This window comes from Amphibalanus amphitrite, unplaced genomic scaffold, assembly GCF_019059575.1.
Source record: "Amphibalanus amphitrite isolate SeventyFive unplaced genomic scaffold, NRLGWU_Aamphi_draft 000992F_arrow, whole genome shotgun sequence".
Lineage (NCBI taxonomy): Eukaryota > Metazoa > Arthropoda > Thecostraca > Balanomorpha > Balanidae > Amphibalanus > Amphibalanus amphitrite.
In genome coordinates, this window is record NW_024882486.1 from 1 (window position 1) to 18,002 (window position 18,002).

The following is an 18,002-nucleotide window of genomic DNA, read 5'->3' on the forward strand; positions in this document are numbered from 1 at the left end:
AGAGAGAGAGAGAAGGAGATAGAGAGGAGAGAGAGGAGAGCGAGGAGAGAGAAGGAGGAGAGAGAGAGAGGAGGAGAAGGAGAGAGAGAGAGAGGAGAGAAGAGGGAGGAAAGGACTACCTAATTTTAACGAGGACTACGCTCTGACGGCACACTGCCGTACGTGAGGAAGGGGAGGAAAGAGAGGATGAGGGAAGGGCAGAGGAGGGAGAGTGAGGAGTGGCGTGACTCAGCTCTGGTGGTGATCGTTCAGGAATCTGCCATATGTCGTGCATGCGGTCACATATACATACCGTATGAGTGAGTCACTATGTCATGTTGACGCCTTCTCCGGGACGCAGCGGATGACACTGGAGCCGGGCATACCGCTCGATCTTGACCGGTGACAGTGTCCCGAGAATCACCAGTGGTATCCCGCATGATGTTACGCTTAACCATATCCTGGCGGGCTCCGCCGGACACAAAAAACTGGCGGGGGGGGGGGGGCCGATCGGCCCCCCCTGAGATCTCGAGAACGAAGCAAGATAGCGACAAGCGGTAAACGGCATCGGATACGCACGGCCAAAATCTACAATTTTTACTAAGGTCATTTTCAGGTCAGGTCAAAGATGACGTCACAGGGGTCGAAAAAGTCAAAATGGCGGCACTAGATATGGAGAGAGTTTTTCTCGAATAACTTTCGAATTGGTCAAGATAGGAACAAACTAAGGGCATCATCGTGATCCTCTCGTCAATCCGCATCGAATGATATATATGTTGACCTCGAAAGGTCAAGGTCAAAGGTTGACCTCAGGTCACGTGACCTCGAGGTCATCATGTATATCATTCGATGCGTCTTGACGAGCTGAACACAATGAGACCATCCACGCGTCTGTATCTTGTTCCTGTACGGAGTTATTGGCCAAAAACCTTTGGTGACCTTTGATGACGTCACATGACCTCACAGCTGCCCAACAGCAAAACAGACCTCAAGGTAGTGAAGGTTGATCGTATATGAAGTCATGTATGGTATATGGGGCCATTCCGACCCGTTTTAGTGGTAAAAACAGGGAGTTGATTTTTCCCCCATTGACTTATAATGGGGAGGTCGCGAAATTGACCTGACCTTAGGTCACCGATATCAAAATTCCGAGATATACAAATTGCACATACTGGTACCCTAACTAAACGCTGAAGAGAAGAAATTGATCGGTCAAAAACTCTAGCTCTGGCGTGATTGCAAACTTTTCTGAGGTAGCGTCACCAAACCGCCTCTGGTGACCTGACCTGAGGTCAGATCAACTCAAAATTTTCAGACATGTTGCGTAGAAGCCTTTTAGGAAAAGTCAGAAAATTTGAGCTTCCTAGCTCAACGCGTTTGGGAGATATAACCAAAAAACCTCAGGGGGGGGGGGGGGCTCCTGAGGCCCCCCCCCCCCGCCAGGAATAGGGTTAAAGTGCCCGATAAACCTCACAGGCCACGTTATTTAGCGATAAAAGTAGAGACCGCTTATACATTATATGTCATCATAGTGCTGGGCACTATGATATATGTCATCATCCTTGTGTCATTGATAACGATTCGGCACATTGTCAGGACTCGCCCTGAGAACCTGTGCTATTCATTGACGACCACCCTCGCCATTACAGTGCCTCAAGGTGTTGGACGTCTTCAAGGGCGTATGTCCAGACGAGAAGGTGGGCGGTCTCAGCAACTTCCAGTTCACATCGCGCTCGAGAGAGGACGGCATCACTTCCTTCCAATTCCGCAGGGACTTCGATACGAGTGAGTGTCGCGCATTTTAGAAGCCTTCTTTCACGATGCTATGTGTACTCCGTAGGTATAAGCATCAAACAGCATCGATGATGTGCAGTGTTCTGTCGTTGTTCGGTTAGTTCACTTCCAATGCTATTACTGCTTCGATACCCGTTTAACCCGCGCGGGGCTGGGGTCTCCAGCCGAACGCGCGGGGCTGGGGGGGGGGGTAAATTTTACCCCCCCTGTTATCTCCCGAACTAATGGTCCGATTTGGACAATTCAAACGCCAATCGAAAGCTCTCATCACGAACTACTAAAAACATGTACTTAATTTAAAGTTTGAGGTCAAGGTCAAGGTCAGGTCAAGGGTACAAATTGCAAGTTTCTACAGTATCGGCCTTGCACCGTAGTTGCCGAAGAATGGAGTCATGGACTGAGACTGATCGCCCAAAACGTGTTCTTAGGCTACCAAGACAATACTCGTTGCATACAATATCATTCAGAGGTCAAGGTCAAGGTCAGGTCAGGTCAGGTCAGGTCACCAAAAAACAAAATATAGAAAAGGGCATGTGCGACACATGTTTTATGGGTCATTTTACTCATAGAATTCAATAGGCACACTCAATAAGTGATATGGACCACCTCTGGATGAATTTCAGGTCGAGGTCAGGTCAAGGTCAGGTCAAGTGAGGTCAAATTTTGAAGTTGGTTGTTAAGGCCTAAAAAGGTGTCTATCTGATGCAGTTTTTCACGGCAAATCGAGTGGTGCTATTTTTGTTTCCGTACGAGGTCTAGAACTTCCAAAAAAGTCATTTTTCAAAAAATTTGTGTGTCGTGACGTCATAAAATTTTGAATAACTCCCACATTTTTGAACCGATTCTTCTAAAATTTGGTATGTAGGTGCACATAGACCACTTCTCTGACATATATTCCGGTTTTTTCGATAGACTCAAAATTTTGGATTTTATAATGATTTTCCCAAAAAAGTCAGTTTTTTGAAAAAATTTAGGCCAAAATCCAAAATTTAAAAAAAAACCGAGATAGCCATTTGATAGACAAAGTAAAATTACGTATAACCTTTTTTGTTACGTCTTGATTCCTTTAAAAATGAAGATGTTAGCGGCGTTTGAACTTTTGCCGTTTTTGAGGCGAAAATGGCGAACATGACGTCACTAAAACGTCAATTTCTCAAAAATTTTCCGACGGATTTCGCTCAAATTTTCAGGGAACGTGTCAAATTGATGTAAGAAAAGGTACTGAAAGTTTGGCGGCGCTGCGCGCCGCCGTTTTTGAGATATCGCAAAAATTCGCGAGGGGGGTAAAATTTACCCCCCCCCCAGCCCCGCGCGGGTTAATTAAACCCATTTATTGACGCTGCATCCAACGTTCTCAGGGGATGAGGGAGATATTCTCGTCAGCGACACGGAGGGCGCCTACATCATCTGGGCCATCGGTAAGCTGGACAAGGACCTGAAGCCCACCTTCCACCGGCTCTACCCCAAACACAACATCAAGATCAACTTCAACCGCAAGCCGGAGGAGCTCAACTGCCAGGCCTTCACATCTGTACAGCACCCCAAACGGTACGGTACGACTGATGGTCACCGTCGGCCGGTGGAGTCATTGTGGACGATTTGAGGTGACTTGTAGGCTGTATTTGTGCAATGTGTGTACAGTCTTTGTCTAATATTACGTATTACCTATCTCGTGACCCTTATTTTTACGTTTTTCGATATGTGCGTTACAGGAAGCCGTGGGGGCCGTTCCACTTTTCGGACATCAACATCCAGAAGATCACGGCCCGGCTGGGACCCTCGGGCGGCATGAGGGGATTCACGGGAACGACAGGTCAGTAACGAAGGGGATTCACGGGAACGACAGGTCAGTAACGAAGGGGATTCACGGGAACGACAGGTCAGTAACGAAGGGGATTCACGGGAACGACAGGTCAGTAACGAAGGGGATTCACGGGAACGACAGGTCAGTTACGAAGGGGATTCACGGGAACGACAGGACAGTAACGAAGGGGATTCACGGGAACGACAGGTCAGTAACGAAGGGGATTCACGGGAACGACAGGTCAGTTACAAAAAGGCTCGGCGCTCTCTGGGAGTGTTCTTCGAGATGAACCGTGCCTCACGAACAGTAATGAATTGGTGAAACCCTTATTCGATGGCTATGTGATTATATGCAGTTAACAATGCCGAGTAACATGTGCCGATTAAATTAGGCGCACCTTGTCACGGACAACCAGAAATTTATATTTATATCATGCTCATATGCAACAAGTTATCAGAAGTGTACACGGACTACAAAAATGCGTGAATGGAGTCCACTGTCTACCTAAATAGTCTAAGTCGACGGTGGTGCAAAAAGTGTTGTATCCCACAAGCCCCATGTTTCGTTACATGTGACCTGCCATCACCACCCGCGCCGCCGCGACTGACCTGATGCCGCTGTGCCTTACAGGTCAGCTGTCAAGTAGCCTGGCCTGGTATCTACACGGGTATCTGGTGCCCGAGATCTACCTGAAGCGGGGCCAGACCTACAAGTTTCTGGTGGAAGGAGGAAAGAACCCGGCAGATCCCGAGTTCTACCATCCGTTCATTATCACAGGTAGGACACGGGGTGCGGGAGGAGGCAGGTGTGGTGAGTTGAAGTGTTAGAATTACAAGGGCTCCTTGTAGCCGGGAGAAGTGTGATTCTGGGCAGCGACAGCCCCGAGCAGGCGAGACGGTGTCTGTTTTGACATTAGAGCATTCGACAGGTCAGGACTCAGGTGAACTACAAGTTTGTGTGACCTGACGACCTGTCATCTCGTGACGCTGACTGGCGGTCACCAACTGTCACTAGTCCATGTCACCGGGCCACCCTTGACTGTCTCCCAACGCTCACCAGAATCAGATGACTCCAGTCCTTGTCGACGGACCATTCCTGTCTGGGTCACCGGACGACCCATCACTGTCGCCAACTGCCGCCGGACCCTCCCTGACTCTCTCCAACTGCCACCAGACCCTCCCTGACTCTCTCCAACTGCCACCGGACCCTCTCTGACTCTCCAACTGCCGCCGGACCCTCCCTGACTCTCTCCAACTGCCACCAGATGACCTTCTGACTCTCCCAACTGCCGCCGGACCCCTTCTGACTCTCTCCAACTGCCGCCGGACCCTCCCTGACTCTCTCCAACTGCCACCAGATGACCTTCTGACTCTCCCAACTGCCGCCGGACCCATTCTGACTCTCTCCAACTGCCGCCGGACCCTTTCTGACTCTCTCCAACTGCCGCCGGACCCCTCCTGACTGTCTTCAACTGCCACCAGATGACCTTCTGACTCTCCCAACTGCCGCCGGACCCCTTCTGACTCTCTCCAACTGCCGCCGGACCCTTTCTGACTCTCTCCAACTGCCGCCGGACCCCTCCTGACTGTCTTCAACTGCCACCAGATGACCCGGTGGGCGGCTACGGCCAGCTGGACGAGGAGGCGCGCCGGGAGATCCGCGTGCTCGCCGGCGTGGAGTTCACCAGACGGGGGAAACCCCAGCCCACTGCAGGTGAGGGATATAGATGAGATGGGGAAACCCCCAGCCCACTGCAGGTGAGGAGTTGTTTCGGAGAAGAGAAACCCCAGCCAGGAGCGGATGAATGGCCATAACTAGAGGGCAGATTAAACCCTAATTGGCATAAATGCTATTTTTAAGAATTCTGCAGACAAAAGCCTTAGGTACACGCTTTCATGTCGTCTTAGGTATATGTCATCAAAATGTGCCGTTTACTACGATCAAACTTGGTTTAGCAACGCGCATTTTTTTTTTGAAATTGCCCAGGGCCCCAGTAGCAGGGATGCCCCATGGAACAGCTCAACTCCTAGCGAAGGCTGCAGAAGTGCGGACACACTGTGCCTCGTTGTGACCGTTACCTCTGTCACCGCAGCGGGTCGGCTCTGCGTGTGGAAACACCAGGACACGGGCGACCGGCGGCTGGACGACGACTTCAGCGACTTCAAGCGGTTCCGCAACTCTCTGCGGCTGCACTGCGAGGGCGGCGAGGCGGCCGTACTCGAGGTGACGCCCAACAACACGTGGCCGGCCACCGTCTACTACCACAGCTACAGCCGACCGCACATGGGCTGGCAGCTGCACATCGTCGACGAGCTGCCCGTGCTGGTGGGGGCGGCGGCGCCGGGAGCGGCGGCAGCCGCCGCGCTCACCCTGGCCGCCCTCCTGGCTCTTGCCATTGGAGCGTAGGAAGCGGAGGGGTAGACATGTAGATGGCTGTTGATTTGGGAGGGAGGTAGAGACAAAAAGACGAAGGAGACATGACGCAGGCGCTAAATTAGTGCCTTTTGTAAATACCACTCTGCGTTTCAAAGAATGTTGATTTGTTTTACGCTGGTGGCTTTCCTGGGATGAATCATTAGGGAGTGTAATGGATCGCGAAAACCCGATAATGTGTTTTGATAAATTTATGGTTTACAACGTCTTTTTAAGATTCGCAATCGCAAGGTAGTCGTTCGATATCAGACTTTGTGTCGAACTTCCGCTGTCTTTTTGTTTCTGACGGCCCGTGAGGACTGATACACAAACACTGTTCCGATCCTGTCTGGGAGGCGCAGACACCGTTCCGGTCCTGTCTGGGAGGCACAGACACCGTCCTGACGGCTGTCTGGGAACCAGGTCGAGCCCACGTTTCGATTCGGTGCTGCGGTTGTGCGTTCCGGCCGATCGCCAGGGACTCTTCTCGTTTGTGCGCGCTGATCCGACGCGCCGACGCCGGTCTTCTGTGATTGTTGAGTGCGCTGAACTCGTGGTCTTTGCGCTCAGCCTGTTTGGGGCGCAGCGGTGCGGCGCAGTGCGACACAGGGAGGTAACGCGACGGTGCGGCAGCTGGGTAAACGAGGCCGTTGCTAACCGTCACTTTTATGGTTGTGTTAGATGCTGAGCCACGAGATTTTATGGTTCGAATGGGGCGCGGTCGTCTATTTTATTAGCTTTGAGTCGTAGGCATGTAAGTCGTGATTAAATTTAAGAAGGCTCTTGACGGTTTGTCAACGAATAGATATACATTTTACAACAAAATACGTATTTTCGGCGTGAGTCCTTTATTTGTGAGTTTCGGGAACACATCACGGGGAATATATATGATATACATTGACTCCGTAAGACTCATTCATAAGCCTCTCCTTCACCAGCGGTGCACCGCAGATGGTGCCCGCGCGAACGAACGGCGAGCCACACTTTCAAAATAGAGCACGATATGAACGGTTCAGAGAACATCGAAAACACCCAGCCCAGCCCGGTCCAGGGAAGCACCTATCCCTGTGTCCCACTGCAAATAGCACACGGAAACACGTTCACGTTCGAGGCAAGACACCCTACGCTTCAACCAGAGACAAAACAGAAAAACTGCGGGCCGCGACAGCGAATGACGTCCGTCTCTCGGTAGGATACCACGTCACAGGTCACGACGGCTTCAAAACAGAACCAAAGCCTTCCACAGTTCGCCGCGAAAGTTACAGCTGAACACACAGGAGTAAGAGAACCCGAGCCTCTAGCGACGCACAAGCTCTATCAGGGAACGACCCAGTAGCGTCGATGGCCGCGGGTGGTCGACACAAGCGCTGAGCCTGGCCACACTAAGTAGTAGCACTGGGAGCGCCCACTCAGACTGGAGCAATACGCTGATAATGCACATACAAACGCATTCATCAACGGAAGAAAGGGACAGCGGGATAGGAAGAGGATTTTACTGTTACGTCGCTTTCTAGTGCATCAGCCGTAACCAGGTTTTATATTGACTTCGCGCCCCGCTGACCTTTAACATGACGCCCGATCGACTTTGACCTGACTGTGACCTGGCGCTCTATATTGACCCAACAAGCGCCCCGAAGTCGTCTGGCGACCCGAACGGCCTTCCTAGTACTAAATTACTTAACTAAGATGAGCACCAAGGAAGGGCCCGCTTTACAAAGTACATTACACTCTCCAAATCGTCGAAGCGTGCTTCACTGTACAACGATGAGTAGCATAGATTTATGGAAGGCGCGGAAATGTTGCAGGGATAGACCATTCCTCCCTAGTGTGGCCACATGAAACAAGTCCAAAGTAATGCTCTCTAACGGACCGGCCAATCAACACATCAAGGGGTCACGGTGTGACTCACACATCAGTGAGCGCTACGATTGCGCCACCAACATTCATCTGACTTATTGAAAGCGGCACGGACCCAGGTTCGCCCAATCACTCCCAACCGCACTGCCTTTATTTCCTGATCGACAGATCTCCGTGCTCAAGATCCTGCATATAATCACTTCACTCAGCTTCGGGGAGGGGCTGTCGGCCCAATCTTATAAAATGCCGTTCTTTTTCATACACGACATTTGATAACATGTGTAATAATATCCGTGTTTGCAAATACGTATCCGAGTAAACAGCGATTCCTGGGAACGATTATATACTATAGCCTGAAATGTGCAGAAAACGATTTGATTTTACCAGCCGTTTTTTACCACCTTAACTTCAGCTAGTGTTGCCAAATCCTTCTAACGGCATTTTTGAAAGATTGTGTCCCGGTGATCGCCCAATCGCAGCTCCCACCCGTATTGCCTTGATTCGCCTTGAACTTCCTGCCGTGCCTTCGAACGTTTTCGAAGCCAGCATCAAAGATTTCTCAGTCCGCAAACTCGTCTCCGCCATAAAGGAGACCGACCCCGCCACACGCCGAGCGCTCTCTTCCTCTTTCCGACCTCACCCCGTCCTCTGACCTCCCCACTTACCCACCTCCCCTCTCCAGCCCGCCGCTCAGTGCTGGTTGACCCAGGGCCGCAGTTGAGACGGCACGGCCGACGGCGGCACGCACCTGCTAACCACGCGCGCCGCCAGACAGCGCAGAGGCGCGTGCTGCACGCGGCAGTAGCGGTGGCGAGCCAGATCGAGCAGCTGGTGCGCCGCGTCCCGTTTACGCGGGCCCACGCGACGGTCCACGTGCGCTCCGGCCTCCAGAAGAACGTTAACCACCTGCGGGAGGGGAGAGCGTCAGAGGGGTAGAGTGAAGACAGAGGTAAACAATGAGGCAGAGGGATGGCGAGGGGAGGGGATGATGAGAAAAGGCGATGATTAGAAAAGTCATGACTAATTAAGGCGGCCGCACACTGGGCCATTCGGCGGGCAGATTCCGCAAAAGCGGAATGTCGCCGGCGACATTCCTACAGCGGCTTTCCGCTTGTTTTCAGCATTTTACGGGACCATTCGGCGGTGCGATTTTCTACTTAGTATTTTCAGGAACTTTATGTGAAATATTTTATGATAAATATAAACGAATGCAAACTAAATACATTTAAGCAAATACAATATGCTATATTATGTTATATTTCTGTAAAATAAAGTTTTGAATATCTATTAATTTGACATAATTTCTGGAGGAAGTTGCAAAAAAAAATAAAGCTCTTGATTAATGTTAACAGCCGTGTTTGTCGACAAATGCAAGAAACCTAAAGACAATTGTGGAGAGGCACATAGCAACCTGCTATAAGAATAACCAATGAAGTGTATAAAACAATCTAATATGGGAAAAGAAGTGCCGTCACTGCCGCTACGATACTTTATCAAGTAAGTCTATTTCTCGGCTGCTCCATCAACAGTTGGTGAGTTTCAATTTCCACAATTTCGGGTGTCCGCGGCGTCGCCGCGGAAAAAGCTGAACCGGTCCAGCTTTTTCCGCAACTCCGCGGCTGTCCGCGCGCATGCGCACTCTACCCGCGGACAGCTGGCTGGCACCGGTCGGCTGGTAATTTTGTCGTTTCAGCAGCTGATTCGGCGTCCACGAAAGCGTAATGTCGCTACGGAATTACGTTTTTGTGGAATGTCGCCCGCCGAATGGCCTAGTGTGCGGCCGCCTTAAGTGATGGGAGGGGCGTGACGAAAACAATTAACTACATAGATAGGTATTATCAGAAATTGATCAATAATTTCGATAGCAGAAGTACTCAGTAAGGCGCAATTATCAAAACGAAAGATGCTTCTAATGGGAGCTAGGCCAATCTGTTTTACATCTGGATATTCGAAGAGGCACTTTCTCTAGGCGATAAGTCCCCACTCCCCAGCAGGTGACCTGGGAGGACGGGAGTGTATATTCGTCCCGTCCCCAGTTCCCGGCCCATGGCCCTTACCGCCGCCGTAGAGGTGTTGAGTGGAGCGTGCACGCTGTTCCCGTAGATAGGTCCGCGAGCCGCCAGCAGCAGCGGCGTCACGCCAGCGTTGTTGGTGGCGTCCACATCGGCCCCACACTCGAGAAGAACCGCAGCCACCTCGGCGCTCGGAAAGATGTCCGGCTGGTAGCGGCACACAAAGAGGCGCGTCAGGAGCAGCCGAACGACGGGGGGGGGGGGGGCGTGATGAAACATGAGACTTGAACCGCGTGTCAAAAATGTGCTGCGAACAGTGGAGGGGTAAGAATGGAATGAACCCTAGATGAGCGACACCACTGAGATTTAAGCAATAGCCGCCCAGCAATGTCAGAAACAATAAAATCACTCTCTTCAAAACACCAAACTAATCGACCCCGCTCTCATAATCAGCCTCCAGGCCACTCTGCCTTTCCACCCACCAGGGCGTCGTCGAACTGCGACTTGGGCTGAACGCTGGCCGACACGGCCAGGTGAAGGAGCGTGTTGCCCTCTGCGCAGGTGCGCGGTCGGAGCTTCAGCAGCCGGTACAGCTGGCGCTTCCAGTGCAGGGCGCGCTGCTGGTCGGAGCAGCGCACGTGCAGCAGCAGGTACACCAGCCGGGTGAGCGTCACCAGCAGCACGTCAAAGTCCTTCTGCTGGCGCTGGTAGACGGGCCGCAGCTGCACCAGTCGGATGGCCTCCTCCATCTGGGAGCTGATCACCGACAGAGTGTCGGAGACGTCACAGAACTGCAGCACGTCAGGAGAGACGCTGGCGCCGTGACGCTCCTCCTGAACGTCCAGCAGCAAACGTACCAGGGCCTGCCGGAGACGGGGGGGAGTGTTAGCGGAGTACCAGGGCCTGGCGGAGCCGGGGGAGTGTTAGTGGAGTACCAGGGCCTGGCGGAGACAGGGGGCGTGTTTATGGAGTACCAGGGCCTGGCGGAGACGGGGGGGGGGAGTGTTAGTGGAGTACCAGGGCCTGGCGGATACAGGGGAGTGTAAGTGGTGCACGTACCCGGGCCTGACGGGAGTTAGTTATACAGACACAAGTACTGGGGAGGGTGTGGGGATGCGGGATGATCAGTGGGAGCACACTATAGTCTTGTAGGGTCATCGGAAGTAAAGGAAATTCCTATCTTCAACATCGAACTAAGCAGTGACTTTACTCTTCAGGATGTGAATTTGCACACTACACAGCTTAAATTTCCGAGCGTTGACTACATGCTATCTGCCCTACCCAGCTTCCTCTCTAAACTGACAGCCATCTACAGCGGAAACACCCCCAACAAATATCGACCATCCCGGGACGCACCTGAGCCGTGAAGCAGGACTCGTGGAACAGCACGCGGTCCCTGCGGACACGCAGTTTGAGCGCGTACAGCCACAGGTCGATACAGCGCTGGAAGAGAAGCGAGTCGGCGTAGGCGGCACCCCGGTACATGAGTCGGAACGTCATGTCCTGAAAGGTAGACAAGGGGACAGGCAGGTCAGGACACCGGGGTGAGACTGAACATTGATCCACACTACAATGATTCATCAAGTTGGCGTGTGCAGGTGTACGGCCAGCGCTTGCCTTTTGGTTATTGCCGAACACTAACTGCACCGTTAAAGTTTCGCTCACTAAAACAGCACCGCGCAAAACCTAATATGAGAAGACGGAAAGTGAGAATGTCTGAGCGTTTAACTGGTGACGGATCACTGACTGAGGCGGGAGGCCTCACACGTAAGACTGTATAACAAGGTACTGAACCGACAACGCCCTCCACATCGTCTGTTTTAAAACTGCAGAGTCCTGAGCCCACCTTGTGTGTGACACCCAAGACTCGTTCGGTGACGATGAGGCTCTGTATTTTGACGGCGTCCCAGTCCAGACGGAGGTCGTCCAGCTCCTCAAACGTCGAGAACTCCAGCTGATTCAGGTACACCTGCATCGACCGGTGAGAGACACACTGCATCAGAAGCGGCGTGACGGAACGGCGTGACTTCACAAATCAAAAAATATAAAGCGACGAAACGGATGATGTCTTTATTAGATCATAAAAACGGACCAGGAATACTAAACCATCATCAAAGTAAGGCTACTAGATCCTGTGAATGAAACTACTCTCCTCTCCATATATTTTTCTTCTTCATAAACTGCTTGCACCACCGACCACGCCAATATCTTATCCAGACAGGCTATCGCCTTCTCACCTTATTGGGTTCAGCTAATCTCTTGACGATGGGGTTCTCGGGGTCCCTGTAGCGGATCAGTAGCGCCTGTCGCCAGTAGCTCAGTGCCGTCTTGATGTCGCGGTTCTCGTCGACAAACGTGGCGCCGATCAGCTCGTAGGCGTCGGCCAGACGCTCCTGGCTGTACTGCACCTGTGACGTCATCGGAGGCGGGTTACGACGCATACCAACAAATAGGGCGTCGATTGAAGTGCAAACAAGAAACATCCGTCGATGCTTGATTTATGCTACCCATAACACGTTTGAGAGAAAACGATGAAAAACATAACACAAAGAGCTGCATATCAATGATTCACAATCAATTGGCACAGCCATCACAGTTATGATACCTAGCCTAGATAGGTGATCCGGTATTCGCTTCCGCGCGAAGCTTTTTAACAACAATAATGCTCCACAATACAAAACAAAAACTTCAAGTTGAGCATTTATTCAATAGAGGAATACTTAAATAGGTGATAGCATTTACCTTAGATTTAAGAAGTGCGAATATTGTGGCATCTCCCTTGAGGCAGGCAGTCTGAAGAGCATCATCTCCAGCCCTGCAACATGTTTATTGTGAGACGGTGTGCGATTATACGATGAAAAGCGGCACAAGTCGCGGTCCAGGCGTTTATTTCCACACGCCTGGTGAAAGGCCTATCCAGGTGAAACGCATATTTTTATCAATTTAGTTTTGTGTTTAAAACCAGTGAGCGTTATCAGATCAAAAACCAGCAGCGTAAAGCTTAACGGGCAGGTTCTAAAGTTAGCCACCCGAACGCGAAATTTCGGGATGACGGGATAATTAAGAGCCCCTGTCAAGTCAAACGTGTCATATAACCAGACATGGTCTTGTCTACCAACACGTTACTACCTTCCCTGCGGCGTGGCCACGGCCTCTACTCCTGAAATAATGTCTGCGGTCAAACAACAGCGCCGGAGCGACTCGGATCCGCCACTCATTACCGGGCTCAAATAATATCATGTGTAAGTACTTTTAGCCGGGACAGAAATAAAATGCTTGAGCGAAAGTAAAGCAAACCAAGTAAAACAGGCGAGAAACTTTACGGGCGCGAGGACTAAGAGGTCACATGCAAACTCTGATGTCCTATGAAGAGAAAACAGAGATTGGTTAAGGTAATACCTATTTCACAGATAATTACCTTCGTCTGACTATGATAAAATCAGAGGCATTTGCAAAGAAATTGAATGATATGAAACGGCAAAGCATTCATCACTGATGCCAAAGCATATGGCATCAATCATGAATGTTTGAAATGATGGCATGCTTCACAACGGACCCCAAACGGGCCACAACGGACCCTAAACGGGCATGAATAGTGAATGCCGCGGCCCGGTGGGCGGCGGCCGGCACTCACTTGCTGAGTACGAACGGGTCGGCGCCGTGTCGCAGCAGCAGCCGGGTGGTCTCCTCGCGGTGCTCCTGGATGGCGTAGTGCAGCGCCGACTTGTGCTGGATGTCCACAGCGTTCACCTGCGCGCCGTGCTGGATCAGAAAGTCGCACAGCGGCTCGCTCTGCACCGAGTTGATGAGGCACGTGCCGCCGCTGTGGTTGGGCCGCAGGATGTCGGCGCCGGCCTCCGTCACCAGGTACACCACTATGTCCAGGTGGGTCATGAAGCAGGCGGAGCGGACCGGCGTCGAGCCCGAGTCCGACTGGCAGTTCACGTCGGCGCCGTGGCGGCACAGGCAGCGCACCACCGGCAGCCGGCCGGCCACGGCGGCGCACCACAGCGGCGTCACACGGTGGCGCGTCCGGTCGTTGGCCACCTCGTACTCGCCGCGCTGCTCGATGTCGGCGTCACAGACGTCCAGCAGGTACTCGACCAGCGCCAGCTGGCCCTCCTTGGCGGCCAGGAACAGCGGCGAGCACCCGTCCTCGGCGCCCACCTGGGAGACCAGCGCGCGCCGCTCCGGCCGCGACAGCCGCTCCAGGCGGGCGGCCAGCGGCCCGCGCATTGTGGCGCTCGGCGGCGCCTTGCTGACGAACCAGTGCAGCTCGCGAAACAGGGTCTGATCGGGAGACTTGGACCAGTCGCTGGCCGCCCGGCCAGACAGGATCGACTTCATTGTACCGGAGGAAGTGTCACTCAGCCTGTGGACACGAGGAAAATATGGTAAGATGATACAAACGAGAATGCAGAGGTGGGAATACCTTCAGTAAAACTGGTAAAGCTAAATGCAAGTCTGCTCATGTTTAGTTCCATTCTCTCGATATTAACCCCCATCGAAGATGGTTCAGGTTTTAATGACCTGTAATACTACTTTTAGGCGACAAGCAAGCGAGTGCGAGAGTGAGCTCTGTACGAGCGGAAGTGTCAAGCAAGATTTTAAAAAAAAAAAAATCATGTAACCGTCGACATGTCCGCCGTCCGGCGTTATGGACGGATTGCGCTGAAATTTAGGCTCAAAGTTCGGCATAACCCCGAGCACCGAAATTTTTACGCATGGGCGAAGGAAGGAATTTCCGAGCAAGTAGACTATTTCATCAATTTCTGCAGAAGATGACGAGACTTTACAAAAGCTAACATCACTCGCTAAGTCTCTTCACTCTACCTTCGAATCGAAAACCCACTTAGCGAAAACACGGAAATCAGACCCGTAATACCCGAGTGTGGCGAATGGCAATGTGAGGTGTGAACAGCGTACCCTTTTGGTGGCCGGGCTTCGCAGGGCTCAAGAAGACTGATCGGTTAGGCCTGAGAGACATGCCTAAGGCCCGAGCACTGCTATTAACCCGCGCCATGCTGGGAGTCTGAGTTTTCCGTCTCGTGCTGGGGGGGGGGGGTAAACGCCCCCCATTTAACTTGGCTCCTAGGCCACGTAGCAACACGCGGTAAGTGGCATTCGCAAGAACGTCAAAAGTTATGACGGAGATACTTCAGTCATTTTTTTTTAGATCAGGTCAAAGGTCAGATCACCAGATGTCACCAAAGGTCACATTTTGTCTATTTCAACAATTTTTCGAAACACCCAACGCATAACTCGGGAACCAATAGAGCCACAGCGCCGCATAAAAGCGCATTGGGTAGCTCTTTCACATGCCTTTCTGAATATTGCTCTCAGATTTGATCTCAGATCTACGGTTTACCCTCCTGAGGGCAAAAACTAAAAATAGCTGTTTTTAAGAAAAAAAGTTGTTCTGTTGACTCAAGAAAGCAACAACATTATTTTTGCCAGCATCGTGTTCCTCTCGTGGAGACGCGTTGAATCTATTAAGGTGACGTTTAAAGGTCATTTTGAAAATTTTATAGCCATCAGGTCAAGGTCATGACTTGACCGGAAATGGTCAAGCTGCATATTAGTCGATCCGTATCGTCGAGCTGAACACATCTGACTTGTTTTCAACGCTCTAGCACGTCTCTATAAAAAGTTATAGCAAAAAAAAAAAACTGCTGGTGACCTTCATGACCTGCAGAGTCGATGAATTTTAGGGTGGCTCCGACTCCGACTCCGGCTTCAAAAATCGACTCCGACTCCGACTCCGACTCCGATACCAACTCAGACTCCAACTCCGGACAGTTCTATTAAAATCCATATCCTGATATTAAAGTTCATAATGGAGATGTTCTTATCTTGCCTGCAACGATCTCTTGTGCGTTCTAAGGCTTGACGTTGCAAATATGCATTAGAAAAAGCAGGTTGTGGGGAATTCACAGTCTTCTGCTTTTTTTCGCTGAAAACGTTCATCCAAAACAGCAAAATGATCTTTTTTCGACAAAATCTAATTTCGAGCGCAATATCGTCAATCAAGCAGGTGCAGTGCATGACGTTGAGCCGGAGATGGAGTCGGTAAGATTTTGGCTACTCCGACTCTGACCCCGGACAGAACTGTCAATTCCGACCGACTGCAACTCTGACTCTGACTCCAACTCCACAGCCCTGGGTCACAGATATCAAAATTCTGAGATATACACTTTATGTATACTGTTACTCTTATCAATTGCTGAATGGTTCAAATCAAAGTGATCATCAAGTCCGTGTAGCTACAGTACCAGACTGGAAAGCATCCATACACTACACTACGCCGGACGCCCGTGAGACCCTCTTGTGCCGAAATTCGGCGCAAGCTATTTTGCGCTGAAATTCCTGCATGATTTGCGTCAAAATTGGAGCCTATTTGTGCCAAAATCAAGCCACTGACTTTTATATAAAGCACATGTGCACATCTACCGATCAAGGCTATATCAACTAGCCAGAGTTATACGGCCTTGGCCAGAGTGTTCCTGGGCCTTGGACGCTCTCTCATGTTTGAGCATCCGAAAGTTTTTTTATTATTTCCATGGAAATCCAATACCTCAATACGCTTAGTACACTGAAGCGTCGTGCCGTGAAACAAGGCTGGAACCGGAAGTTCCGGAGCCACAAAAATCGGCGGAGCGGTGTGTTTGAGGCTGGCGGGAGCCGGGAGTCAGCGAGGGCCGAACAGCGGAGCAGCACGTGCTACGGCACATCAGCCTCTTCTCGGCACACGCCGCAGAGCGCCGCGTGGCACCGCTTGTCTGGGCACTGCTGGCACGCCGCGGACTGCGCGGACTGGAGACAGCCGATTCGGTGCACGTTGGGTGCACGTACTGGAGCGAGCGGCCCTAGTGGCCCGCCCTCATCTGGTGCACCGAAACGGCGTCCTCTCTGTCCTCTCCGGGGATAGGGAGCGGCGGCGTGCTCCCGAGGAGTGGCTTGAATAGTGACTCGGACCAGTTGTCGCGCCATTGATGCGAGACCGCACAATGAACCGCCCTAGTTAGCAAGCGGGCATTTGAGGGCAGGGCGGCCGCTTGTTTCGCCAGGTCTTCCGTGCTCTCATTCCCTCGATACCTCAGTGGGCAGGAACCCACTGCAGTATTGGCTATGGCTATGCTCAACAAGGTCTTCCATACCTTACTCCACGCCGAGGGTTGAGGCCTCACCTGGACGGCCGCTCCTCCGCAGAGTAGACTCAAGCGGCTCGCCAGTTCGAGAACGCGATGACCGGGGAGTGGACGTCTCATCCCGAAACCTCTCCAGAGCAGTGCGAATCTGCTGATTGATTGACCAGCGCGCCGACTACATTTGGTGACCGCCTTTCGGAAAAAATCATGTGGCTACCCTGCACTGAAAATTCAGCCGCTGTCATGTGTCATGCACTAAATTCGGCCCAAACGAAGTTACGCTGGACGTGCTAAAATTTTCAGCGCAATCCCACTACTATGCCGGACATATTCGGCATAACGTGCATTTTTTTCCAGTCCGGCTACAGTACAGCAGGCATTTGAAGTTTTCTGCAGTAATGTCACTTGACATGCCCTGACCTTGAATGACCAGGGTCTGAAAATTGTACATGTGCGGAAAAGATGTATGAACAGCAGCGCTGTGCGGCGCGTTTTTGGCGGCAGCAGGGCACAAAAACGCCCCCAGCCCAGCAGGGTGCACACTGAGGCCAAAAGGCAAGGGGGACAACTGGACAAGCAACTCTTGTCTCTTAGGTCCTTGCTGATGGCTGATGGCCACGAGTAAAAGCAATGGATTGCATTCGCTTAACGCCTTTTATCTTTTAGTGTTTTGTTTATTTATATTGATATGCACTGCGGTTTTAACATCTACAGTGAAGCATGAATTACACCAAGAATCTGAATATGAACGGGCCGTTGAGGGGCTTACCGGTTTATATAGCCTTGGGCTTACCTTAACAAATCCCAATGTTTTTGTCGTCTTAACCTTGAACACAAAGCAATATCCACTTTCCAGTTTCCACTACGCCATTAGCTTTTTTATTTTTGTGAAGTAATTTGAAACTGTTGCGCAAGAAATGAGACAAACAAGCAAATTATACCAAATCTGATGCTACCATGTAGAAGCCAAACAGCAACAAAACTAAACTTTTCGGT

The 18,002-nt window shown here is 51.4% G+C and overlaps 2 protein-coding genes across 4 annotated transcripts; one reads left to right on the plus strand and one right to left on the minus strand.

The window, feature by feature from the left end:
* Nucleotides 1-1,608: 1,608 nt before the first annotated feature.
* LOC122368956 (protein Skeletor, isoforms B/C-like) lies at nt 1,609-6,816 on the plus strand. Its single transcript, XM_043343294.1, has 6 exons — nt 1,609-1,764; nt 3,132-3,321; nt 3,486-3,586; nt 4,208-4,354; nt 5,183-5,290; nt 5,670-6,816. The coding sequence occupies exons 3-6, from the start codon at nt 3,562-3,564 to the stop codon at nt 5,981-5,983; spliced, it is 594 nt and encodes a 197-aa protein (XP_043199229.1). The 5' UTR covers nt 1,609-1,764; nt 3,132-3,321; nt 3,486-3,561; the 3' UTR covers nt 5,984-6,816.
* Nucleotides 6,817-6,818: 2 nt separating this feature from the next.
* LOC122368954 (protein fem-1 homolog A-like) lies at nt 6,819-17,947 on the minus strand. 3 transcript variants are annotated; one of them, XM_043343291.1, is made up of 9 exons: nt 17,800-17,947; nt 13,493-14,230; nt 12,601-12,673; nt 12,096-12,266; nt 11,705-11,827; nt 11,215-11,361; nt 10,341-10,721; nt 9,904-10,065; nt 6,819-8,752 (listed from the first exon to the last, which is right to left on the minus strand). In XM_043343291.1, exons 2-9 carry the CDS (start codon nt 14,203-14,205, stop codon nt 8,537-8,539), a joined length of 1,986 nt encoding a protein of 661 aa, XP_043199226.1. In that variant the 5' UTR covers nt 14,206-14,230; nt 17,800-17,947; the 3' UTR covers nt 6,819-8,536. The 3 variants fall into 3 exon arrangements, with proteins under 3 accessions (XP_043199226.1, XP_043199227.1, XP_043199228.1); XM_043343292.1 differs by having other exon boundaries at nt 17,776-17,837; XM_043343293.1 differs by lacking the exon at nt 17,800-17,947 and adding an exon at nt 17,046-17,230.
* Nucleotides 17,948-18,002: the final 55 nt, after the last annotated feature.

What these genes read in the sequence shown, in the direction of transcription:
- LOC122368956 (XM_043343294.1), top strand. Translation starts at nt 3,562, where the DNA reads ATGAGGGGATTCACGGGAACGACAG. An exon ending in CCATCCGTTCATTATCACAG is followed by an intron (nt 4,355 to 5,182) that starts GTAGGACACGGG and finishes AACTGCCACCAG; the next exon opens with ATGACCCGGTGGGCGGCTAC. An exon ending in GAAACCCCAGCCCACTGCAG is followed by an intron (nt 5,291 to 5,669) that starts GTGAGGGATATA and finishes CTGTCACCGCAG; the next exon opens with CGGGTCGGCTCTGCGTGTGG.
- LOC122368954 (XM_043343291.1), bottom strand. Translation starts at nt 14,205, where the DNA reads ATGAAGTCGATCCTGTCTGGCCGGGCGGCCAGCGACTGGTCCAAGTCT. An exon ending in TCTTGGGTGTCACACACAAG is followed by an intron (nt 11,362 to 11,704) that starts GTGGGCTCAGGA and finishes TCTACCTTTCAG; the next exon opens with GACATGACGTTCCGACTCAT. An exon ending in AGTCCTGCTTCACGGCTCAG is followed by an intron (nt 10,722 to 11,214) that starts GTGCGTCCCGGG and finishes CGTCTCCGGCAG; the next exon opens with GCCCTGGTACGTTTGCTGCT.